The sequence below is a fragment of the Zootermopsis nevadensis genome, unplaced genomic scaffold (assembly GCF_977971745.1).
Source record: "Zootermopsis nevadensis isolate Lab colony 2312 unplaced genomic scaffold, Znev_1.0 Znev_ptg000024l, whole genome shotgun sequence".
NCBI classification, from domain to species: domain Eukaryota; kingdom Metazoa; phylum Arthropoda; class Insecta; order Blattodea; family Termopsidae; genus Zootermopsis; species Zootermopsis nevadensis.
The window spans coordinates 7528219-7552840 of NW_028259156.1; the positions used below are offsets into that span (position 1 = coordinate 7528219).

At 37.1% G+C, this 24622-nt stretch overlaps 1 protein-coding gene and 1 long non-coding RNA gene across 4 annotated transcripts; one reads left to right on the forward strand and one right to left on the reverse strand.

Moving 5' to 3' along the window:
* On the forward strand, positions 1-22627 carry LOC147872795 (uncharacterized). 3 transcript variants are annotated; one of them, XM_087355536.1, is made up of 7 exons: positions 1-126; positions 1509-2100; positions 12028-12200; positions 13318-13431; positions 14777-14872; positions 16049-16201; positions 19680-22627. In XM_087355536.1, the coding sequence occupies exons 3-7, from the start codon at positions 12063-12065 to the stop codon at positions 19854-19856; spliced, it is 678 nt and encodes a 225-aa protein (XP_087211662.1). In that variant the 5' UTR covers positions 1-126; positions 1509-2100; positions 12028-12062; the 3' UTR covers positions 19857-22627. The 3 variants fall into 3 exon arrangements, with proteins under 3 accessions (XP_087211662.1, XP_087211661.1, XP_087211663.1); XM_087355535.1 differs by lacking the exon at positions 1509-2100; XM_087355537.1 differs by lacking the exons at positions 1-126; positions 14777-14872 and having other exon boundaries at positions 1772-2100.
* Positions 16244-23901, reverse strand: LOC147872796 (uncharacterized). The gene is made up of 2 exons (XR_015536994.1): positions 22676-23901; positions 16244-16444 (listed from the first exon to the last, which is right to left on the reverse strand). It is a non-coding gene; the product is annotated as an uncharacterized LOC147872796 (long non-coding RNA).
* Between the last annotated feature and the right edge of the window lie 721 nt (positions 23902-24622).

Here is a 24622-nt window from a genome sequence, read left to right on the forward strand (position 1 = left end):
CAGAAAATGGATATAATCAAAATGGAAAATGATGTTGATGTTCGAAGTGAAAAAGTTTCCGTTGGCGTGGTATCTGATGAGGTTCATGTACAATCAGGAACTTCAATAAAGAAAGATGAAACTGAGGTAAGCCTTCCATTCAGATGAGCTTTTTTTTTCCCCTGTTCATTTATACAAGTGCCTGAGTGTTTCTTTTTTAGTGTATGAGTTGTTATTATCTGTGAAACAGTTATAAAGAAGAACATTACTGTACCTTTTACCCTAACTCTGATTTGCTCCTGTAGTGCTCGAGGGCTGTAAGAATAATAACAAATTGCAGTCTGAATTGGGTAGTGTACATATATATATTCGTTATCTTCATTTGTAATACAAAATAACATAGACACCTTTTTCAGGCTTGTAGAAGATCTGTGACCCAGTAATTGTAAATAAATACTAAACAGTCAAGGATGTTACAAATTAAATATAATGCATTTGTTCATATTTGTATCTTGTTTGAAAGCATGTGTGCATGTGCGAACACACTTATGCATGTGTGTGCTTATCTGGAAATTTTTACGAGTAAGAATTTGTTTCCATTATTCATTTAATTTGCTTTACTTTTTTTTTCAGATTTGTTTTCATTTTATTTTTCCACTTACAAGTCTTACGATAAATCTGCTTTGACAGAATCTTGTATTTTGGTGTGAAGATTTTGTTATAAATTACAACCCTGCCCATTTTATTCTATCTTTCGTTACTTTAAGAGCATAATCTAAAGTAAACGTGTCTGTTCTCATAAACTATTTGGTAATGTACACTGTAATGTCATTAAAGTGGTAGTTTGTTTTTCATGATATACTTCAGCGTGTTCAGTGCAATATTTAAAAGTTAATATGTACGCTGAAATGCCCTATTTACCATAAATTGTGTTATTGGGTTATAATATATGTCCCTATATACACTGAATTACTACAACACCACAGTCACTTGTTAAAATTAGTTAAAAAGGTTACATGCAACAGTTAGTATAAGTGAAAAATATATTTTCAATTCCATATTCATACTACATTTTTGTTACTGTTAGTGTCCACTGATCTCCAAACGTCCGTGGCTTTGTCGTGTTTTTGTGTTAAGGCTGGATGCTCGTATGATGTTGGGTTGGCGCAGTTCCTTCTATGTAGATATGTTTACTGCATTTTGGTATCTTGCTTCTTGCTGTGTGTTCTGTTGATACAATCTTCTGTGAGAATTTTGCCTTGGCGTCGTTCCTTTATCGCGGTTGCGTTCCCGTGAACAGAAACCATCCTTGTCGGGACTCGAACTCAGTGCCGAGGCCTTCGTTTCCGAAATCTCCTCTTCGAAGCAAAAACTCGGATCCTGGCGTCTTTGTTCTACCTCGCTTGGTTTCGGTGCTAAAGGAAGCTCCCTTGCCGGAAATCGAACTCAGGACACTTTTCCCAGAGTTCTGACCTTCCTGTGTTTTCTCATGTGTCTTAAGGAATAATCGCGCCATGTTTCTTCTTCAGGAGCCACAAGCGAACGAGTAAAGAAATGTCAACCCTCAATTTCGAGTTCCACAGTATTTACTAAGGAGGAAATACGACAGCTTCTTACAAATTCATCTTCTGGGTCTCAGACAGTCTTCGGGCTTGTGACTTTAGTCAGTCAAATCATTTCCCAGGAACAAAAACATAATTTGCCTTAGCGCCACTCTTCCCTAGTGCTAGCTATCCGAGCAACAGAAAACATGTTTCCCGGGATTCGAACGAAGGAAACATTTTTCTCTGGCCCATCGCCCGGGACCCTCAAAAATCATCATACTATATACTATATACTATAAAAATTTGTGATTCCTCGTTGTCATCAATAAATTATGTCATCAACAATGTCAACTATAAACAAACTCGGCATTGTTGTGGAACACAACAATGCCGAGTACAACACAACAATGCCGAGTAAACAAATAACGCTTCACTACCGAGCCAGTCGCATTATCACTGCTCCAGAAGCAGCACGTTGCATTATTAAAAATTGACTGACAGTTGGCCTAAAACATCAGAAAAGTGAAAAAAGAAGTTATCAACTATTTGAAGTACCAAATCCAACAACTGCAACAAGGTAAAGTGATACTAATAATACTACTCATATACTCTATATATTACGATTACGAAAACTATTATGATCGATTTTAAGACGAAGATTTGCAAGGGTGGGGCTGGACGTAGAAAGTTTACTGACCAAGAACAGTTGGCCTCTGAACAGCGACGTAAAGAACTACTACATCAGACCTATTTAAGAAAGAATACTTACAATGATAGACGAGACCATATTAACGACACACGTAGAAAAACTTATTCGGTAAGAACAGAGGAGAGAAAAAAACAAGACGCTGAAAAAGAAGGGGGGGTTGGTCAAGTGTTTTAACCCCCATTGGGGGGGGGTAGCTTAGTTTCTTACTCAAGGGTTAAAACACTTGAATGAGACACTAAACTAATCCCCCCAAAGGTGGGGTTGGTTTAGTGTGTTACTTAAGATTTTAAAACGCAGAGAACTTTTAGAACACTTGAAACTAACCCCCCCGAAGGGGGGTTGCTTGCGTTTTAAACACTTGACCAACCCAACGGAAGGGAGGGTTGGTCAAGTGTTTTAACCCCCATTCGGGGGGTTAGTTTAGTTTCTTACTCAAGGGTTAAAACACTTGAATGAGGAGGGATAGTTTAGTGTCTTCCTTAAGATTTTGAAACGCAACCAACCCCTCCGAAGGGGGGTTGGTTGCGTTTTAAACAATTTACCACCACCCCGGAGGGTGGTTGGTCAAGTGTCTTAACCCCCATCCGGGGGGTAGTTTAATTTCTTACTCAAGGGTTAAAACACTTGAATGAGACACTAAACTAATCCCCCCCGAAGGGGGGGTTAGTTTAGTGTGTTACTTAAGATTTTAAAACGCAATCCCCCCCCCCGAGGTTGGTAAAGTGTTTTAACCCTCCATTCGGGGGGTTAATTTAGTTTCTCACAAGGTTGGTTGCATTTTACAAACTTGACCAACTCCAACAACTTCAACAAGGTAAACTGATACTCATTCGATATATTACGATTACGAAAATTATTATCAGAACTGACTTTATGATTACGAAAGTATTATGAAAACTGACTTTTGATCGATATTAAGACGAAGATTTGCTAGGGTGGGGCTGGACGTAATAAGTTGACTGAACCAGAACTGTTGGCCTCTAAACAGCGACGTAAAGAACTACAACATCAGACCTATTTCAGAAGTAAAGAAAAGCGAAAGAAGACTTACATTGATAAACGAGACCATATTAAGAATACATGTAGAAAACTTATTCAACAAAAACAGAAGAGCAAAAAACAAACAAACGAAGATTTGCAAGAGTGGGATTGGACGCAGAAAGTTGACTGATCAAGAACAATTGGCCTCTGATCAGCGAGGTGAAGAACTAAAACATCAGACCTATTTAATAAATAAATAAAAGCGAAGACAGACTTACATTGATAAACGCAGAAAATCTTATTCAACAAGAACAGAAGTGCAAAAAACAAATAACGAAGATTTGCAAGGGTGGGGTTGGACGTAGAAAGTTGACTGATCAAGAACAGTTGGCCTCTGAACAGCGAGGTAAAGAACTAAAACATCAGACCTATTTAACAAATAAAGAAAAGCGAAGGGAGACTTACATTGATAAACGCAGAAAAACGTATTCATCAAGACCAGAAGTGCAAAAAACAAATAACGAAGATTTGCAAGTGTGGGGCTGGACGTATAAAGTTGACTGATCAAGAACAGTTGGCCTCTGATCAGCGACGTAAAGAACTGAAACATCAGACCTACTTAACAAGTAAAGAAAGGGGAAGGTAGATTTACACTGCTAAACGAAGAAAAACGTATTCAACAAGAACAGAAGAGCAGAAGAAAACAAACGAAAACTTGCAAGGGTGGGATTGGACGTAGAAAATTGTTTGACTAAAAACAGTTGGCCTCTGAACATCGATGTAAACAACTAAGACATCAGATCTATTTAACAAATAAGGATAAGCGAAGAAGACTTACATTGTTAAAAGAGACCATATTAATAACACACGTAGAAAAACATACGAAGATTTGCAAGGGTGGGGTTGGAAGTAGATAGTTGACTAACCATGAACAGTTGGCCTTTGAAAAGCGATGTAAAGAACTAATCCATCAGACCTATTTAACAAATAAAGAAAAACGAAGGGAGACTTACATTGATAAACGCAGAAAAACGTATACAACAAGAACAGAAGAGGAAAAAAAAAAACAGACGAAGATTAGCAATGGTGTTGCTGGACGTAGAAAGTTGACTGATCAAGAACAGTTGGCCTCTGATCAGCGACGTAAAGAACTGAAACATCAGACCTACTTAACAAGTAAAGAAAGGGGAAGGTAGATTTACACTGCTAAACGAGAAAAACGTATTCAACAAGAACAGAAGAGCAGAAGAAAACAAACGAAAACTTGCAAGGGTTGGTTTGGAAGTAGATAGTTGACTAACCAAGAACAGTTGGCCTCTGAACAGCGACGTAAAGAACTAAAACATAAGACCTACTTAACAAATAAAGAAAAGCGAAGGGGGAATTACTTGCAAGGTTAAGGTTGGGGTTGGACGTAGATAGTTGACTAACCAAGAACTGTTGGCCTCTGAACAGCGACGTAAAGAAGTAAAATATCAGATTTCAAGAAGCGCTCCGAAAGGATTAGTCGTCGTTTTCGTCAAAAAATGACGTCATCAACATAATCACCTTATATTTGCTTATACACGGAATTGTTGTGGAACAACAACGCAGAGTAAACAAATAACGCTAAGTACCAAGCCAGTCGCATTATCACTGCTCTATATCGTCTCCGAACAGCGACATTAGACTATTTAAGAAATGAAGAAAAGTGAAAGAAGAAGTTACCAACACCAAAAAGGTAATCTGATAATAATAGTAATAATATTCATCCAAGTCATACTGCTCTTCAAGGGTTAAAACACTTGAATAAGACACTAAATTAACACCCCGAAGGGGGTTAGTTTAGTGTCTTATTCAAGATTTTAAAACGCAACCAATGGAGAGTTAGTCAATTGTTTAAAACCCCCATTCGGGGGTGAGGGTTAGTTTAGTTTCTTATTCAAGGGTTGAAACACTTGAATGAGACATAAACTAACCATTCCGAAGGGGGGTTAGTTTAGTGTCTTACTCAAGAATTTAAAACGTCAAGTATTTTAACCAACATTCGGGGGAGGGGTTAGTTTAGTTTCTTACTCAAGTGATAAAACACTTGAATGAGACACTTAAATAACCCCCCGAAGGGCAGTTAGTTTAGCATGTTACTTAAGATTTCAAAACGCAACCAACCCCCTAATGTTTTAACCCTCAATTCGGGGCGATTAGTTTAGTTTCTTACACAAGTTTGGTTGCGTTTTACAAACTTGACCAACCCCCCCGTAGGAGCTCCGAAAGGAGCGCCCTGCTCTAGTCTTTAAAATTAATCAACTATACTGAAACCGCACGTTATTTTAAATAAGGGCAATGAATTTGAAATTCTTTCTTACGCCTCTTCTCATTATTTCTAAATGTTCGCGTATTATGTTCTTATAGGGAAAGTACTTAATATTAATTATTGACTTCTTACATTCATGACTGAATGTAACTAAATTATAACTTAGAGTAATTATCTTTGTTTTGTTTTTTCAACTACCAACAATGTGCAGATATTGACCGACAATGGTCAGCTTTTCCGTGAACACCTGCTTGCATAACAATGTAAGAAAAGGCATTGGAATTTCTAACCCACACCTGCAACAATCTAGCCTGAGCATCCCGTAAGGCTCTTTTCTCGTTTATTATACATGCAGTATAATTGCCTGAATGAACCGTATTGCACTCCATTCCTTTACCTAAGAAACTAATTGTTGCGTAATCTGTTTATTGCGGTTGGACATCGTGGTCTCTTACAATTGAGCGAAGTTTGAGGTAAGGATTCATATTTATTATTATTAATGTTCATCACATTTAATGTTTTCATCTTCATTTGTGAACTCGTGCAAGAGAATTAGGCTTGTCTTCTTTTTAACACAATTTCAAGTAATATTGGATTGACTTCTGTTTGTTCACGGCATCATTGATAGTAAAATAATATTCCATTAGGCAATTACCATTTTAAAGGAAAAAAACGTGATTCGTAGCCCAGAATCTTAATAAAATAAATGGATCTTAAGAAGTGGGTTATATATTCTGAATAACAATCTTATAACTTTTTATCTCTTGATTCATCGACATTATTAAAGCGTATTGGGGAACTGTGAAGAATTTTTATTTCGATTTTACAAGCCTAATTATCGACGAATCTCTCTCTTATTATCTCCCTACAACAGCAGATTAAATCGGGGAATGCTTGCTATTATTGAGTGCAAAGTATTTATGGGTGCAAAACGTGGTCTTTCACTTTGAGGGAGGAACATAGACTGAGGGTCTTTGACAACAGAGTGTTGAGGAAGATGTCTGGATTCAAAACGGAAGTGGGACAGATAATAGAGAAAAGTGCTTGACGAGCTCCTCACACGATGTTGTTGGGGGGGGTGGGGGGTAGCGGAGGGCAGGAGAGTGGTGCTTACAAGGCCTGAAGGGAGGAGACCTCTGGGAAGACCTCGGCGTAGGTGGGAGGATAACATTAAGATGGACCTCAGGGAGATGGGACTCGATGGAGCGAACTGGCTCAGGATAGACCCCGGTGGCGGGCTTTTGTGAACACGATAATGAATCTTCTGGTTCAGTAAAGGAAGTGGGCTATTCTTTGACGAGCCGAGTACCAATCGACTTTTCACAAATATCTTGTACATTGCAGTGTGTGAGTAGCGTGATTTAGGCCTGATCTACGCATGCGTTAGAACAACTTAGAGTTTTTGTGACTGTCCAACTGTAATTTTCGCGTTCAATTGATAAATTTAAAATACATTTTGTGCTCGTGGTTTATATAAATATGTAACTTAGGCAGGAAAGTCCTTAATCACGTAAGCTCTTAAGCACTTTTAGTTCTACAGAGAGAGAATAACTAGAAAATTTTATGCTTATGAAAAGGCGTAATTTTCTTTTTTCAAAATTTATTTGTTAACTGTCTGGTTCTGCATCAAAGGTCACGCAATTTCTATGGCATATTCTTTTCGTATTTTTTTTAAAATCGGTTCACCAGAGGAGATGCATCTAAGACTTTATAGATTACATTGATATTTTATACGTAATGTCTACGTAGTTTACATATGAGAATGTACTTGAATCAGATTTATAATGTTATTGTCCAGACCGTAACGAATAGGCCTAGGTCATGATCAACGGCGTATTAGTTGTTCGGTGATAAATATGCACATTTTTAGCGATAAGAAGGTGAAAGGGCACAACTGCACTGACCAAAAGTCGACAAACCCAAAAGCTGCCATTGTTATGGAGACTCCGCTCCAGGCGGCAAAGTTATTTCCTGGTTATTTAATTAACAGTACTGCCACTCTAAACGATAATTGTGAAAATGAAGTAAAAATGTTCCACATTGTGTATTGAGCACGTTGCACCAGTGCGTCATGCTGTCAGTTCCCCGTTACCTGAAGACGGTCACTGACGCCAAAGCATGTTGTAATGACAACTCTTGAACAAATAATTATTGTTTAATTGAAGCTTAAATTTTTATAAATGCAATGGGAACAACAATAACAAATAGAAATGAGGTCCATGATGAAATTAGGAGTAGAATTCAATCGGAAAACGTTCGATTGTATTCACTACCCAAAATACTGAAGGTCAGGATATATAAAATAGTGATTTTGTATGGTTGTGAAACATGGTCTCTTATCTTGAAGGAAGAACGTAGATTACAAGCGTTTGAAAACAGGCTCCGATGGACTGGTCATGTAGCGCATGGGGGGGTGGTAGGCAAGGTGTGCATACAGATTTATGGTAAGGAATCCTTATGGAAAAGACCACCGGACAGACCAAGAAGGAGATGGGAGGGTAACATCAAGATGGATCTTCGGGAGTTGGGCTGTGACGATGGCTAATGGATGGAGCTGGCTCAGGATCGTGGCCGGTGGCGGTCTTTGGTATTGTTGGTGTTGAACCTGCGGGTTCTGCTACCAGGGAGTTAGTTAGTTAGTTAGTTGGTTAGTTAGCTGTACTTACAAGGTTTTTACGAGGCATGCGGAGAATGCAGTACACAAGGGAAAAATGGAGAAATGAATATAGAATTTTAGTCGGAAGACCTAAAGTAAAATACCACCAGGGTGGATAATATTAAAAAGTATCTTAAAAGACGTAGAATGCCAGGGTGTGGACTGCATTTATCTGGGTCACGTGTGTGCGTGGGAGGAGCTGTTATGAACAGGGACATTAATCTACGGTATCCATAAAAGTTGTTTACTTTATTGCCCGGATTAATTATTACTAATTGTCAAAAATGCCTCTTCTTACTGGAGTTTCTTAATTAGGCACGTCGGTATTTTGTCATGAGCTGAGTTTGTAAGATCGCCATTAATCTTACGTCCGCATTTATCAGTTTTGTAGTTGAGAAAATTAATGAACATGGCTTCAGGGCGTCTGAATCTGAACAGACGTTTGCTGCCATTTTATCTCCTGCTTTACTTTTATTTACTTTAATTAGTTTAGTTTAGCGTATATCAACTTCAAATGGTCTTCCACGGTTTATAAACACGTAAACTTACGTCACTGAAATTGTGTTTATGAATATTGCAGTTGTGAGTGATTTTGGTACAATTCACCTCTTCTTCGGTTCATGTTGGGGTCAACTATTTTTATATTTAATAAAAGAATGGCAAAGACCTTTCTTTTTCTTATACATTTCTTATATTCACAATTTTCTAATATATTTATTTGCATTTTTCTCGTGCAAGTGTTTTGTAGCCACGTCAGCATCAATAAGATATTCACCTTTTATAGCTTAAAGTCGCCTAAATAATATTTGAACATTCAGTGGTAAATCAAAGAAGACAACTCAGCCAATACAAGGGTTAATGTTTCTGAAGTAAATAATCCCTGTTTTCGCTGCAGAACTCCGAATTGTTTATTTTTAAAGCAGATTGTGTTTGTAGGTGTCACTAGGTCTGTTCCGTTTATGTGTTAGAGATTTGCACTACATGGCGTAATGATACTTCCATTAACAAAGTTGACATGAGCTATGAGTACATGTACTTCGATACTGGGAGTGCCGTGGACAAAACACGTTAAACAGACGTCTATCAAACATTGGATGCGTCTTTTAAATGAGGTGACTTTTATGCAGAAATTATACAGTGACGGTGTGTGTTAATGTGATTTTGCGTATTCAAATGACTTGTGTCTTTAATGTCCGCACGGAATAATTAGTCTGTAGTGCCATGATGATACTGTAAGTGTAAGTGAAATATTTATTAGTGTTGTGATTTTAGATCTTGTGATTCAAAGTGGCAAGCCAGACAATCATTATTTTATTGCGGTCATTAAATAGGACTAATTGTTTATATTTATACACACGCAAGCCGACTCCAGTGAGAAGTTGGCAGAATACTGAGATAGGCTTTCATACTCGTATGATAAAATAAAAAGTAAAAATTGCTTGCATCACCACAACCTCAAATCCTACATAGAACGAAATATGACTGGTAATAAGACAAATGTGGAGGGGTGCATTGTTAAAATGTCGGCCAAATTAAGCATGTCGTACATAAGCGAAAAGTGATTACAATTTTGAGCCTTCTGGGTTGTTTTGGATCTCCTATTCAGAGGCCGAAGTTTCAGTCATGTAACGTAAGTAGCAGCGACCATTTGTTATCTTGAGAATGTTGAAATAAAAAATGTTCCCCCACACCAGAATATTATTGTTAAATGTTTCAGTACACATACTCGTGTATTGCGATACCAATCTCTTCCTGGTCTTTTCAAAGTGTGCATTTGTCAGTAGTGAGTGACCAGCCCACTGCCTCCGCACAATTTCTACTCTGTCCTTATTTTTGTCTGCTAGAGCCATCTATTTAACAAAAAACTTTAACCAATTTTCTAAAAACAATTTAAGTATTTAACTGAAAACAATTTAACTATTAAGTTTTAATTATTCTAAATTGAAATTGTCATGATATCTCCCACAGTAGTTGCAAACTGAATATCGTCCATTTCTGGAATCTGGAAAGGAAATAAACATTTGGATCAGAACAGGAACTGGAATTATGGGTAACAAGTATGGAAACTGATGCAGCGAATATCTCGCGTTAGGCGATCTCTACGGATGCAGGTTTTGAAGGAATTTGTGACGAAACTCAAGGTGAAAGACACTGGACTTATTCTAGTTACGTGGACTTTTATGTAAATTACACGCTTCAAACTGATTCAGCAGTTTTTGGGGTGACTTCTGTTTGACCCACTGTTCCATCTACCTGTCATAACCTGACCTGGTGTTGTAACTTTTGTGTCGTGTGATTTTGAACTGCACGGAATTTACGAGTCGGAGAGAGGGCTGGAAATAGGTCAAATACTTTCACGAATCAGTGTTGGGCCCACGTAATTGTTGTAATCCAAAGCAGAGTTGACCCTAACCTCATTGTTAATAAACTGCTGAATGTCGACTTCTTCAGTGGCGTCCAGAAATCCTTGTTGACAATTAAGGCCAAATTCTGCCGAAAAATAAGGCTCAAAAGCTGGCAGAGGAACATTTGCGTCTTCTGCCCCTCTGCCGGCGTCACAAAAGAAACTCAGTGAGTCTGTATTTCCTTCTGTGCTCGACTGGGTCTTAGAAGGCGGTGAATTTTCGCCGATTTGATTTTGTCCCTGAAATTCAGATAACGCAACAATTAGTTTCTTAGGTAACATAACAATGCACGCAGGAGTTCATATAAAACCTTATCATTGTTGTTGACGACAATAATGCAACACAACAATGCCGAATAAACAAATAACGTGCATTGTTGTGTTTGTTTACTGCCGTTGACAATCGGCTTTCGGGTCATTGCGAAAAGAGCTGAGCTGTGAATCGGATGGAAGAGAAGTGTGTTGTAGAGTAGATAATTTTGTGCTGTTAAAAAAAGTTTTAGTTTTTATTAAATTGAGCATTGCTGGAGGACATCGTGGTCTCTTACAATTGAACCAAGTTTACAGTCGGATCGGAGCAAAGGCAGCAGACCACAAAAATCAATGGTTGACAACCAAGGTCGTAATTACCAACCCACGTCACAATATTTTTTTCTTTTTGGTGAGCAGTGGAGGAAATAGACATTAGTAAGTGGAATATTGGATGTTTAAATTTCTTTTAAGTTGCTTGTGTTTAACATGGATGTAAAAACGTTTATTAGGATGTAATTATATAATGAGAATACCGTGATAAATATCGCAATTGCAACTGTCTACTAACAAACGAGTGTTACTTAAAAAAGTTTTTTCGGAATTTAGTTCCTAAGAATGAATTAAAAGAGATCCAATTCTGATTTGTGATTTAACATTACGTAGAAATGTCTTTGAATATTACAAATTTATAACTAACTAGAGACGTAGGTTGCAGTGATTAACATCTTTTTTTTCTGGAGGTATTAGAAACTATGCTTGGGAGCCCTAATTCAGACGTTTAGGCTAGACTGCCTTGATATTACCGGCTACAAAAATTAATATGCTAAAGAATAAGCACTACATTTGCTAAGTTCAAATATTTAGAAGCAATAACAAATAATCAAAATTGTATTCATGAATAAATTAGGGACATATTGTATTCTGAGAATGTCTGCTACCACGAAGTTCAGAATCTTTTGTGCTCCCATAATATTTGTATAAGATTAAAGATGATCTACACAAAACACAGCTCTACTAATTGCTGTGGTTGGGTGTGAAACTGCTCAGGATATGACAAAATAGCAGTGTTTTTTTAATATAGTAACGACAATAGAGATTCATTAAAAGAAAGGGATTTCTTGAGCAGACGAGTGTCAGTTTTGTCAAGGGAGACCACAATATGAAGTTCGCTTAAATGATCGTACTAATAGTCTAAATATTCTGTTGCAGTTATATTGTTGTTACAAGGACCAGCACCTTCGATTATGGCCTACAAAGACAAAGTACCGGCAGGGATGATAACTTTTATGGAGCAATTATTCACTGTACTACCCAGCAACATCTGCCCCACTAAAGTAGTCTGGTTCCTGTTCATGATGTTTATGACTTTATGTGTTTTAAGGGTAGGTACAATGTCTCTCTATCTGACTGAACATGTCAGAATAAAGTCCTGGGGTGTATACATGCTGTAAGTGGCAAGTAGAGAAAATTACATAATGAGTTACTTGACAGTTTGTAAACTTTTAGATTAGCCCAATCAAGCGGAGGATTTATTTGCCACGAAGGAAAGAAAGAAGGGCTATGCAGTTTTCTTTGGATGATAATGAAAGTGAGAACTTTGTAAATACACATGCGTGGATGTAGGTTAACACAGAAATAAAAATTAGGGACAATTTAAACATGTGAAGTTTAGTAATCTCACTCCTCAAGATGCAGTGATGTGTCTTGGTCATCATGATAAATCTGGGGAGCTCTTGAAGTGTCAAGAGTGAATTTCATAGTGTCAGCTAACTGACATTTTTAGAGGTGCTTGCTACTTCTGTCATCAGGGAAAAGGATCAAAGCTGATGTGTTAATTAACGTCCTAGAAGACAGTCATATTCATACTTGTTGCTGTGAGAACCTAAAATCTCACCAATGTCAGGGATGACCATGCACCAGATATTTAAGCAGTTTCTTAGAGATTAGACAAGCACTAGTCCAATCAGAGGTGATAATCTTTGTATCAAAATGAATTGCACATATATTTTGACAAGGAATATTCATTTTGGTACCACTGATCCAAAATAAGATATGCATTTATAGGAAGTGTATTTTTTGAGGGCTGGTGTACACACATGCTTTAAGTATTGCTGACCAATTCATTTCTAAAACAAAACAGAATAAATGCATGTTTGTGTACATATATAGGACTAATCAACAAACCAACTAATTGCAATTTGTTGGTTGCTTCTGTTTATCACTATCTGAATGTCTTGTCCCTCTATTTCATTTAGGCTGTTTTGACACATGTTAAAATTCACGAGTTGCCAACAGTGCTGGCTCAGCACTCAACTTTACAGGTCTGTTGTGAAGAAATGTTACAGTAAAGTGTTTGGCACCCCTGTTTCATATTGAGAAAGTTCTGTGCTGAAATCTCTGCCTGCATATTTTTGTTTTGCCAAATTCATTGAAGACCTTTCCATAAATAACAGATTACTGTGACACACAAGTGTAAATGTTATTTTCTCTTGGTGGCAGATCATTATACCAGAGATGAAAGCGATGTACCATGTGACTGTCGCGAACATAAATGACTTTCTTGAGACACTGAGATGGATGCTCCATAAAGAAGATGCAGTGCATGTGCGGTTGGTAAGTGGAGCTCTTTGCTATCATCATTTTTCAGGGTGTATGGAATAAATATCAAACTTAATCAAAATTAATACTTTTTAAATAATCAGATGCATACAGCAAGCAATATTTAAACTACCGTACTCTTTTATGAGTGCTGTAATTATCAGACTTATTGAAGATTTTTACACCGGTAACAGAGTATTATCACACAAGCCTGTAAATGTTATTTTCTCCTGGTACTACGGCTCCAAATAATTTGAAATGAATATTAATGGGCCGAATCATGTGTGATATTTACACCTGCACTTAATTAGACACAAAGGATGTTCTTGAGTACTAGGGAATGATGGAATTGACTGTTGCTTTGGTTATGTGACTTTTTCAAAATCCTTACTTTTGAAATATTTTAATATAATTATAAAAACAGTAGATAGAAGTAATTGTAACAATTAAAATAATATTAATATTCAGAGAAAATAAGAGCGTATAGGCTTGGTCACAGAAACATCTTGGATTCCCATTCATGTGGAAATGGAGAATAGAGAAACATGTCAAGACTGTAATGCAAATCTGTATGTAGTTTTGAACTGCTGAACATTAATGTGATATCTGGTACTCGCGGTTCATGAGGTCAGAGGCTACTGTTATTCACTTTGCATATGTTTGTACATAAGTTTTCAACTTAACGTTTGTTTGGGATGCATCTTTTTTTAAAAAAGTTGGCGACAAATGCAGAAGCTTTCAAATAATTCATTTATAGTATATCCATTTACATTTACATAGGTGAGATTATTTTGAGGAAGTTAACAGTTTCAGAATTTTTTTAATTTTATTCATTATTTGCTTTACAATTCTATGAACTCTACATGGAACATTTCTGATATAACCTCAACATCTGATGCAATGCAAGGTGGAGATTTTTTTTAAAAAGAAGTGTGTTCTAAAGCCTTGGAATATTTTCTCTCAAGTATGAACTTCAGGTGCATATTCTGTTGTAATGAAAGAGACATTTACCTCTTTCACTTAAAGTTGGGAAGTGCACTGTGTTTTATTTTGACATGAACCTGTTTTACAGAAAACTAGACAGACTCATGGGCCAAATATTTTGTTCTGTTCACCACATGCAGTCCATGGGCTCTATGTTGCATACCTCTCACTTACTGGCTAGAACAGCCTTTATATCATTATCATATAGGTTTTAGTTACCAATGTCATCAAATTTAATCCACTTACAACAGAATCAAATGCGTAGAGCAATGTGAACATGTCCTTGTCTATGTAAGTACTGTAAATACCAAATTTAATTGATATCTTACAACAAATATCAGACACGTGTGTAAATGTTGTTTTCTCCTGGTTGTAGATTCGCAGCCAAGAGCTACCGATAGATGATATGACACTTCGCATTGAATCAGTGATGCGGGTAGTTGAAGAACAGCAATCACTATATCAGCAATCAGTATGTATAGAACCCTTACTGGCTTTTTGTCCACGCTATCACATAAATGCTTTATAACCCTTTATACTTTTAGCGATAATCACAACACATAGTGTTATGTTCCTCAAAAATGTCATAAGTGAATCATAGGGGTTTTTGAAGTACTATTTTAGGAATTCTGTCACTACATGTCATGGGTAGTAAATTTAACATAGAATGAAATATCTTTTGTTAGATACAGTGCTGTTTTTATAAGTGGCCACTGTGAGCTGAATTTGCATTGATGACAGTAGCTAGTTCCTTGTAGTCTGTTTCTTAAAGGCCATTTGGCAATAGAAGGGAATGAGCCGTGGCCAGTATTTGCCAAAGAGTTGTCAGATTTAGGCAGGAATGAACGCTACTTTCATGGGTTTGAATTCCGCTCAGTTTATGCATATTTATGTGTGTGCTTATTTAACAGTGACCAAGCTTACTCATTGCCATATACCTCTCAGTGTGTTAATTCTGCCATGAGTTATTTCTTTTCTTGACACTTGAGACTTAAAAACTATTGCAGGTGATTGGAAAGAGTCGTCAAACCAAGGAACACATAGGGAGTTGTCAGATGTAAAAGAAAGAAAGAAAGCCTGAAATTATTACTAAGTTTTATACTTTTCCTCTGGTTATGTTCACAATCAGTAGCTCTAAGAGTTATGCCTATTAGTTTTACCTTCTTTATCTTTCTGCATGTAAAAACTCAAGAGCCTCTGAACAGATATTCATAAGAAGTGTGTTATAAAGCCTTGGAATATTTTCTCTCAAGTATGAACTTCAGGTTCATATTCTGTTGCAATGAAAGAGACATTTACCTCTTTCACTTAAAGTTGGGAAGTGCACTGTGTTTTATTTTGACATGAACCTGTTTTACAGAAAACTAGACAGACTCATGGGCCAAATATTTTATTCTGTTCACCACATGCAGTCCATGGGCTCTATGTTGCATACCTCTCACTTACTGGCTAGAACATTCTTGATATCATTATCATACAGGTTTTAGTTACGAATGTCATCAAATTTAATCCACTTACAACAGAATCAAATGCGTAGAGCAATGTGAACATGTCCTTGTCTATGTAAGTACTGTAAATACCAAATTTAATTGATATCTTACAACAAATATCAGACACGTGTGTAAATGTTGTTTTCTCCTGGTTGTAGATTCGCAGCCAAGAGCTACAGATAGATGATATGTTACGTCGCATTGAATCAGTGATCGATGTAAACAGAGGAGGTAATGAAGTGGAAAATGGAAATTGTGTGACAGAAGATGATGAAAGTGAATCCGAGAAGGAATACACCGATGGTAATCAGGTGAGTGAGACAGAGCAAAGACGAACAACTAGCAACAGAATCTGAGTTTAGAATATAGTGTAACTGAAATTGTATTTGATATGAGGCTGTGACACAGGTTTTGCCATAATTCCATTTTCTCTTGTCAGTATTATTCTGCCACTGATGCATATTGAATCATTTTGCCATCTGGTAGGTGGACAAAGGGCTTGTTAGGGTTTGCAGTTCCACAGAGATGTAATCTCACCCCATTCCATTCTGAACCTGAAAAGAGGTCACTGGAGTTCATTTCTCCATGAAGATAAAATTTGTAGTTCCACATAGGTACTGTGTGATCAAAAAGTCACTTGCCCTATACAAACATTTGTACTGATGTAGCAATTCAATACATTTGGATGGATTAGTAAGTGCACAATATTGCTGCAACTATACAAGTGCTCACACATGTCATATTGTGTTATGAGCTGCTCATGCCAGTCCATTAGTTGTTTTTCAACAAATTCCAGTACTAGAAGCATGCGTTGTTGAACACTACCTAGTATTTTGTTCCTACTGAACTTTGCAGAATAAGGTTAAAGGTGCACTTCCTGATAATCCTCTGGCAAATAAATTGACAATCTTTCGTCTGGCGCACTGTTTCTTTGACAAAATTACTCTTGATCTTGTTGCCCTGAACTACAGTAAAATTCTATCTGTAAATTAATGTAGTTCTTGTTGTAAGTAGTCATGTACTATGTCTTTCCACTCTGTGAAATACTTCGCGAGAAAGACAAATTTTATGGGACAGTAATTGTGAAACTCTAGAAACAGTTTTTCAGTTTTAAATTGATCCTAGCAATAGTAGACAATGCCTATAATGATCTGCAGAAATATTGTGGCACTGTTCAAGTTCTGAATTAGTTGTGGGAATGTGTTTCACTGTTATTTATTTTGTAAATTGTTTGAAAATGAAAGTAATAATTACGTTTATAGCAGTTAGGAGATAATGCCCCTGGTTCAGTGAAGCTGTATGAAGTATCTGTTCATCCATCTGTTCAACTTTAAAATGCATTAATCAATCTTGTACATGTGGCCTGATAGAGGCAGCAGTTCCAGAAAGATGTAATTTAATTTCACCCCACTGAATTAGGATCCAGAAAACAGGACAGTGGACTTCATTTCTCTATGAAGATGAAATGTGCAGTTCCACGTGGGTACAGTGTGTTGAAAATTCATACATCCCTTATTAAAATATTTTGTATTGGTTGATGTTCGGTGTAATCAAACTGGATTAGTAATTACACTATGTTGCTATTGAAAATGAAGGTAATAATTACTTTTATAGCAATTAAGGAATAACGCACCTGCTTTAGAAGAGCCCTCTTTTAGAGCTGTATGAAGTGTCTGTTAATCCATTTCACCAACATTAAAATGCATTAATCAATCTTGTAAATTTTAATTTATGTTTGGGAAATTGTTATAAATACTCGCATACTCACCAGTCCTGCAGTCCAACTGAGCAACAAAAAACTGTAAATTTCTGAGGTCAGAGCAACTATACCCAAATTCAGTTTGACGCATGTTTGAAAAAATATGCGACCTTAACAATATTCTGATTTAGCAGATTTAAAAAAAAGAATGTGATGAACACAGGGAGAAGATAAATAAATTACAGTAAAGTGATAGTTCTGCTAGTATGGTTATAGACACATTTACTAGTAGTATTGGAATGTGTCTAGAATTTCAATGAAAGACTCGTGAAGTGCATCATGTGAGCTTCATGTTTTCTCAATATATCATTCCTTAAGGACAACTCTGCTGTCACTGATGCCATCTGCATTTTTCACATTCTGGCAAAGCACAGAATTGTAATACTATTTATACATTTCCTAACTTGTTAGCTTCATGGAACAGAAAAAACTGTAGTACTATTATCTACACTTTCTGAAATAGTTCCTCCCATAAGTCTTTGGTAATATTTAAAATATTTCACTCTTTCGGAAGAAGATACTGTGTTTAATGGGAAAAATGATAAAGACACAGGATAAAATTGGCAGCGATGACAGAGAAAGGAAGGTAATAATTACTTTTATAGTAATTTAGAAATAATGCCCCTGGTTTAGAAAAGCCCTCTTTGACCCTTTGCGGTTCCTTTTAAATACCACTATGGCTCTTTTCTGGTCTATTTAAACACCACAAACTGTATAAATTCAACTACTATTATGAACAGGTTTGATTTTCTTTTATAACTTGCATAAAACGGAAGAAACTTTGCTAAATATGGTGAAATATGTTTTGAGAGGATGACAGTTTTGTTTGAATACTGACCGTGTGAAATATTTTTTGCGAACTGTACCACTGTCCCTATTGAGATGTGTAATAAGTGTTGCCTTTCTGCTTGCTGTCATTCAGTAGAGAATAAAGCAAGTCCAAGTCAATAGACATGACTTTGGCGACATCTAAACATCTCTTATTGCATGCAGATATACGATGTATAAGCATTGGATTTCATAATCTCAGAACTGTGCTTCCTGTCGCACCGATTATGTTCAGAAGATCAAGACCAGTTCAGCACCATAAAAGTGTAAACGATGAAGTCACTACACATGAAGAATGCTTGATAAGAAGACGAATGAATATGCATATGTCAGTGGTGGATTGCTGTATGCGTCAAAGATAATTAAAAAAATATAATTCCCTACTAGGAAGAAGGGATATTTGTTTATAACTTGATCAGATATAAAATACTTCTATTCTAAGTAAATATGACAGCAACACACCCGATGGTATTCCTTCACTATAAGATGTATGGCAAAACACTTGGTGTGGAGTCCTGGCTTCTTTGGACACATGTCAGAATAAGATGACATTTCTCCGCTGCCTTCTTTCACTATTATAAGGTACACACAGTCTTACAAGGAAAACTATGATTGAATTAGTGCAAAGAAGAAGGCTTGAATGATGTCGGACTCACCCCAACGTATGACCGCAAAGGGTTAAGAGCTGTGTGAAGTGTCCATTAATCCATCTCTCCAACTTTAAAATGCATTAATCAATCTTGTAAATTTTAATTCATGTTTGGAAAATTGTTGTAAATACTCTCATACTCTCTAGTGCTGCAGTCCATCAGAGCAAAAGAGCTCTGTAAATTTCTGAGGTGCTAGCAACTATACCCAAATTCAGTTTGACGCATGTTTGAAAATATAAGCAACTTTTCTTGTGCCTGTATGGTTATATACACATTTACTATTTGTATTGATACTTACGTACAATTTCTGTCTATGGCATGAGAAATGTGTCATGTGAACAGCAAATTCTTTCCGTATATCGATTCTGCCGGACAACTCTGTCGTCACTGAACATAGTTGTTAATATGACATTTTTAGAATTGTGTGCATACATTTCATAACTTGCTAACTTATAGGAACAGAAAAGAACTGTTATGATATTCTGTGTACTTGGTAAAATTGTTCCATCCATAACATTGTTGGGTCATGCTTAAAATGTTTCAATGTTACAGAAGTTTGTCCCCAAGCCAACAATAATGGAGGAAATAAATGAAGTTTATTCATCTTCTTCTGAATCCTCTGTACCATCAGTGATGCAGGAGCAGGAGGGAGATACAAGAGAAGAGAATGCATCTTCTTGTGAATCTGCCATGCCAGTGACGATGCAGAAGGAAGATAAGATAAAATAAAGGAGAATGTATCCCCCATGTCAGCAGTTGTACAGGAACAAAATAAGAAGAGGAAAAACCTTTTCCCCTGGTTCCTCCAGAAACGTAAACATGCAGGAGCGAAACAAAAAGAATAGTGAAGGGGATTGTTTTTGTTTGGAATCTTACATGCCAACAATAATGGAAGATCATGATGCATCATATTGTTGCAGACAGAAACAGTGCTTATTACTTTACACAATACAATCACCGCCACAAGAGTGATAATAAAGTAATAAGCACTGTTTCTGTCTGCACAAACCATATATTTATAATACATTAAAGATGGTTGTCTTCTGGGATTTGTGCAGCACTAGTCTAGTAGAAGCCTATTGAAGTTTCAGGTCGGTTTCCTGCCTCTGTTGTGAGGTACTTTTCTCTCTAGACTGCTTCCCTATTCAGTGTTAAGGTGGAAATAAATATGGGTGTCTTCTGGGTTATAGCACTGTATACACTGGTATAAACAAACCAATAACTATTAACACTATGATGGACACTATTGCCATACGCGTTTCAACCTCAAGAGGTCATCATCAGTGGCATCAAGGAAATTAATACATTTAGTCAAATGGTTCAAACTAGATTTAGAATTAAAAATGAAAAGGTATATGACAAGACTTTTGAAGTGACACTGCACTAGATGCTGTTATTCACAGGAGTAGAATTTGCGCTTAGCTATTGATCCCTTTGTTCGGTGGCCGTAGCTGGTTTGGTAAGCCATCTAGTTAGTTAGCATTAGAACACTCACTAAGATATTCAAAAACACGAACGTAAAAGTAGCATACAAAGTTAACAATACCGTAAAAATCAAATGCAGTTCAAGAAAACAAGATAACAAATACAATAATATTGGTGTGTACCAATTAAAATGCGGAAGCTGCGAGCACGTCTATATTGGCCAAACCGGTAGGGATTTTAAAACTAGATTTAAAGAACACGTCCACGAAATTAGATTCAATTTAACAAAATCGAAATATGCAGAACACGGACATGAATACGGCCCCATAGATGATATCATGGACATATTAAGAATAGCTCCAAAGGGTAAAATGCTAGATATTTTAGAAAAATTCCATATACACAAAAGTAGTAAACACAAAGCCATCATTATCGAACAAAACACCAAAGATTCTAACGTATTATCTGACCTAGCATTAAGCAGGAGAAAGTAAAATATTTTCAGTAGTTGGCCCCCCTGATTTCAAGCTTATATATACCCTTGCATTTCCAACTGACAGTCACTCAGGGTATAACTTAATAGGGGCACGGCCCGCCACCCTCCCCACCCCCCCCCCCACCCCCGATCATGGAGGCCATCAGCTGAAATGATCTTCCCCCCATGCCGCAGAGGCCTTCAGCCGAAACGGCCCCTCCCTCTCTGGGTTCAAACCCCAGAGATCCAACCAACCAAATTCCTTTGGACAACTTGCCTGACGGGATAACCTCCCATCAGCAGCAACAGATCCCAGTTTGAATGGTCGAGGCTCCCGCCACGACGAAATCCCGTTAGCGTTAGCAAAATTTCCGTTTTTTATATTAAGACCGTTTACCATTTCCAGCAATGCGCCTTGTGCGCAGGAATGGTTTCACCTAGGAAGGGACAATGCTTGCGCTTGCGCAGGACTCCGCCCTCAGTTAGCTTTTTGGTTGATTTACTGACAGTCACTCACCCACGGTTCTGGAGTTCGCAGGTACAGACGTTGTGACTATAGCTCGCCGAGACCAGCTACGGCCACCGAACAACGGGATCAATAGCTAAGCGCAAATTCTACTCCTGTGAATAACAGCATCTAGTGCAGTGTCACTTCAAAAGTCTTGTTATATACCTTTTCATTTTTAATTCTAAATCTAGTTTGAACCATTTGACTAAATGTATTAATTTCCCTGATGCCACTGATGATGACCTCTTGAGGTCAAAACGCGTATGGCAATAGTGTCCATCATAGTGTTAATATTTGTTGGTTTGTTTACTCTATATTCTAATACACTAGACGGTATGCAAAGTATTAAGACTGGTATAAGTTTACCACAGTTTCAGAGGTCTTTGCTGTCTCCATTATCAGGCCGATGAGTAGCCATCACCTTGATGATGGAGTCAGCAAAGACATCTGAAACTCTGGTAAACGTCTACCAGATTACAAGGTGCTACAATCCAGAAGACAGCCATCTCTGTTCTCACCACTGTGAGAGAACCTCACATCCTACAGGGTGGTACTTTGTCCCCGCAGATTGAGATAGTATGTGTCTGTAGACTCTCTCCATCGTCAGTTGAGAGGTGGCAGTACTTTTGTGTATATGAAAGGCCTTGCCATTCAGCCCTGAAGGTGGAGACTATTTTTCTCTACTGTTTCTTGTAAAAAAATAAGGGCTTGAAGATGGTGACAGTATGATTCTCCGATTCTACAGAAGACTTGATACAGCACAAAACTCAGAACAACATCACAGTCATATAAAGGAGAGAGAAAATTTTGAATTGGTTTTCGTAGAATGTTTGTTCTCTGTAATATGGTTTGACCTAAGTACTTTTTGGGGTAATCTTGGGAAGCCAATTGTTAAAAATCTTTGTTCTTATGTATATCATTATGATGGTTTTTCACTTAATTTAACTGGTGTTATTAAATGCATATGGATTTCAATGTTTTTAAAAAGATTATTTTTCTGGTTTGATTACCTATGTAAAAGATATTGATTCTGTTGGTATTGACAAGGAATTGTCATTAGAATTCTGTAATAAATCTTTTGCCTTACATATATTCGCACCATATGGTATGTGTTTATCCCATTCACTGAATACTACGTACCTGTTCATCTGTGTCTAAATGGATGACAAGAGTGATCTGCGGTAGTGTGTTTCCTGTAAATGTCAAAACTAAATCTGCTTTCTTGGTTGTTTGTGTCAACTTGCTGTTACATGAGGTGTCATGGGTTGATGTTCTGTAGGCCGGCACCAAGAATGGTATCCTCTCATCCCAGTCTGGTGCATTAAAAGACCATCCTCGTATGCTACTCAACCATCTTCACATAGTATGCCATGCTGTCTGACGGCAAGCAAATAGGGGTAGTCCATGTCATGTTTATCCCAGCTGATAATCAGAGTTGTCCCTTGTTACTGTGAAGCTCTCTCAGGACCCTGAAGTATCAGCATCTGGTTCCTGGTTCTGTCTTCTCGGATATTGTGCCCTGTAGAGATTTACATATGTTTCAGACGTTCTTACTGGCTCCACTGCCAAGGCAATTATGATCATCCTGATGATGAAGGTAACAAGCACCTCTGAAACGTCTATCCGTGTCTACCAGACTGCAGGCTGTAACAACTTAGAAAAGTACCATTTTAAGGAAAATAATTGTTCAGAGATAATTTGTTGAGGCATTAAAAGAGTATGCATGACTTTTGATCAGATTAATTGGTTAATATTTTCATTTGATTCAAGAAAGACTGTTTATTGAAGACAAGTTTTTGATAAGTAGTTCTGACTTATGGCTGTTATAATTTCCATACTACCACATCCCTAGAAGTGCCTCAAACAAGCCCTCTTTCAACAGTAAATGTTTACTAATTAATAAGATATTCATTTAACCACAAGGCAAGCATAAAAAGCTGTACTTTGAATTCTCTTTCATGATGGTAACTGATAAAATATTTAATTTAGATTGGTTGCAGATGATAACAAAAACATGCAAATTATAGGAAACACATTTGCTGTTTATTAGCAACTACATACATCTTCATGATATCAAAGATTTGAGGTCGTATCTGCCAAGTTTTAATTTGGTAATAATCAGTACTAATGAATGTTATGCACTGAAACCACAAGATTGCATATTATGCAATTATAGTATCCCCACTAGCTTCACCATATAGATTGAAAAACTTGAAGGAGAAAAGGCATCTGAATTTATTTCCTAAACTGCTTCAACAATAACATGGTCACAACTATATTTATAGTAACATTTGGTTTACCTTACATCCTGAGCTCATGAAGAAGCTAGTTATAGACTGGTCAACGGGGATTTGATTACTGCCAGAAACACATTTTGATAAGTGAAATAGAGGACCAAGTTCATCACACCCTCATGTAACTTTTGTATGCATATTTTATTTCAACATTCTCAAGATAACAAATGGTCGCTGCTACTTACGTTACATGACTGAAACTTCGGCCTCTGAATAGGAGATCCAAAACAACCCAGAAGGCTCAAAATTGTAATCACTTTTCGCTTATGTACGACATGCTTAATTTGGCCCACAGTTTAACAATGCACCCGTCCGTATTTGTCTTATTACCAGTCATATTTCGTTCTATGTAGGATTTGAGGTTGTGGTGATGCAAGCAATTTTTATTTTTTATTTTATCATACAAGTATGAAAACCTAGCTCAGTGTTCTGCCAACTTCTCACTGGAGTCGGCTTGCGTGTGTATAAATATAAACAATTAGTCCTATTTAATGACCGCAATAAAATAATGATTGTCTGGCTTGCCACTTTGAATCACAAGATCTAAAATCACGACACTAATAAATATTTCACTTACAGTTACAGTATCATCATGGCACTACAGACTAATTATTCCGTGCGGACATTAAAGACACAAGTTATTTGAATACGAAAAATCACATTAACACACACCGTCTATGTATAATTTCTGCATAATAGTCACCTCATTTAAAAGACGCATCCAATGTTTGATAGACGCCTGTTTAACGTGTTTTGTCCACGGCACTCCCAGTATCGAAGTACATGTACTCGT

Bases quoted from the DNA above. Each gene is read 5' to 3' on its own strand.
- LOC147872795 (XM_087355536.1), top strand. From the start codon at position 12,063: ATGGCCTACAAAGACAAAGTACCGGCAGGGATGATAACTTTTATGGAG. The intron at 12,201-13,317 runs GTAGGTACAATG...TCTTGGTGGCAG, and splicing joins TGACTTTATGTGTTTTAAGG to ATCATTATACCAGAGATGAA. The intron at 14,873-16,048 runs GTATGTATAGAA...TCCTGGTTGTAG, and splicing joins AATCACTATATCAGCAATCA to ATTCGCAGCCAAGAGCTACA.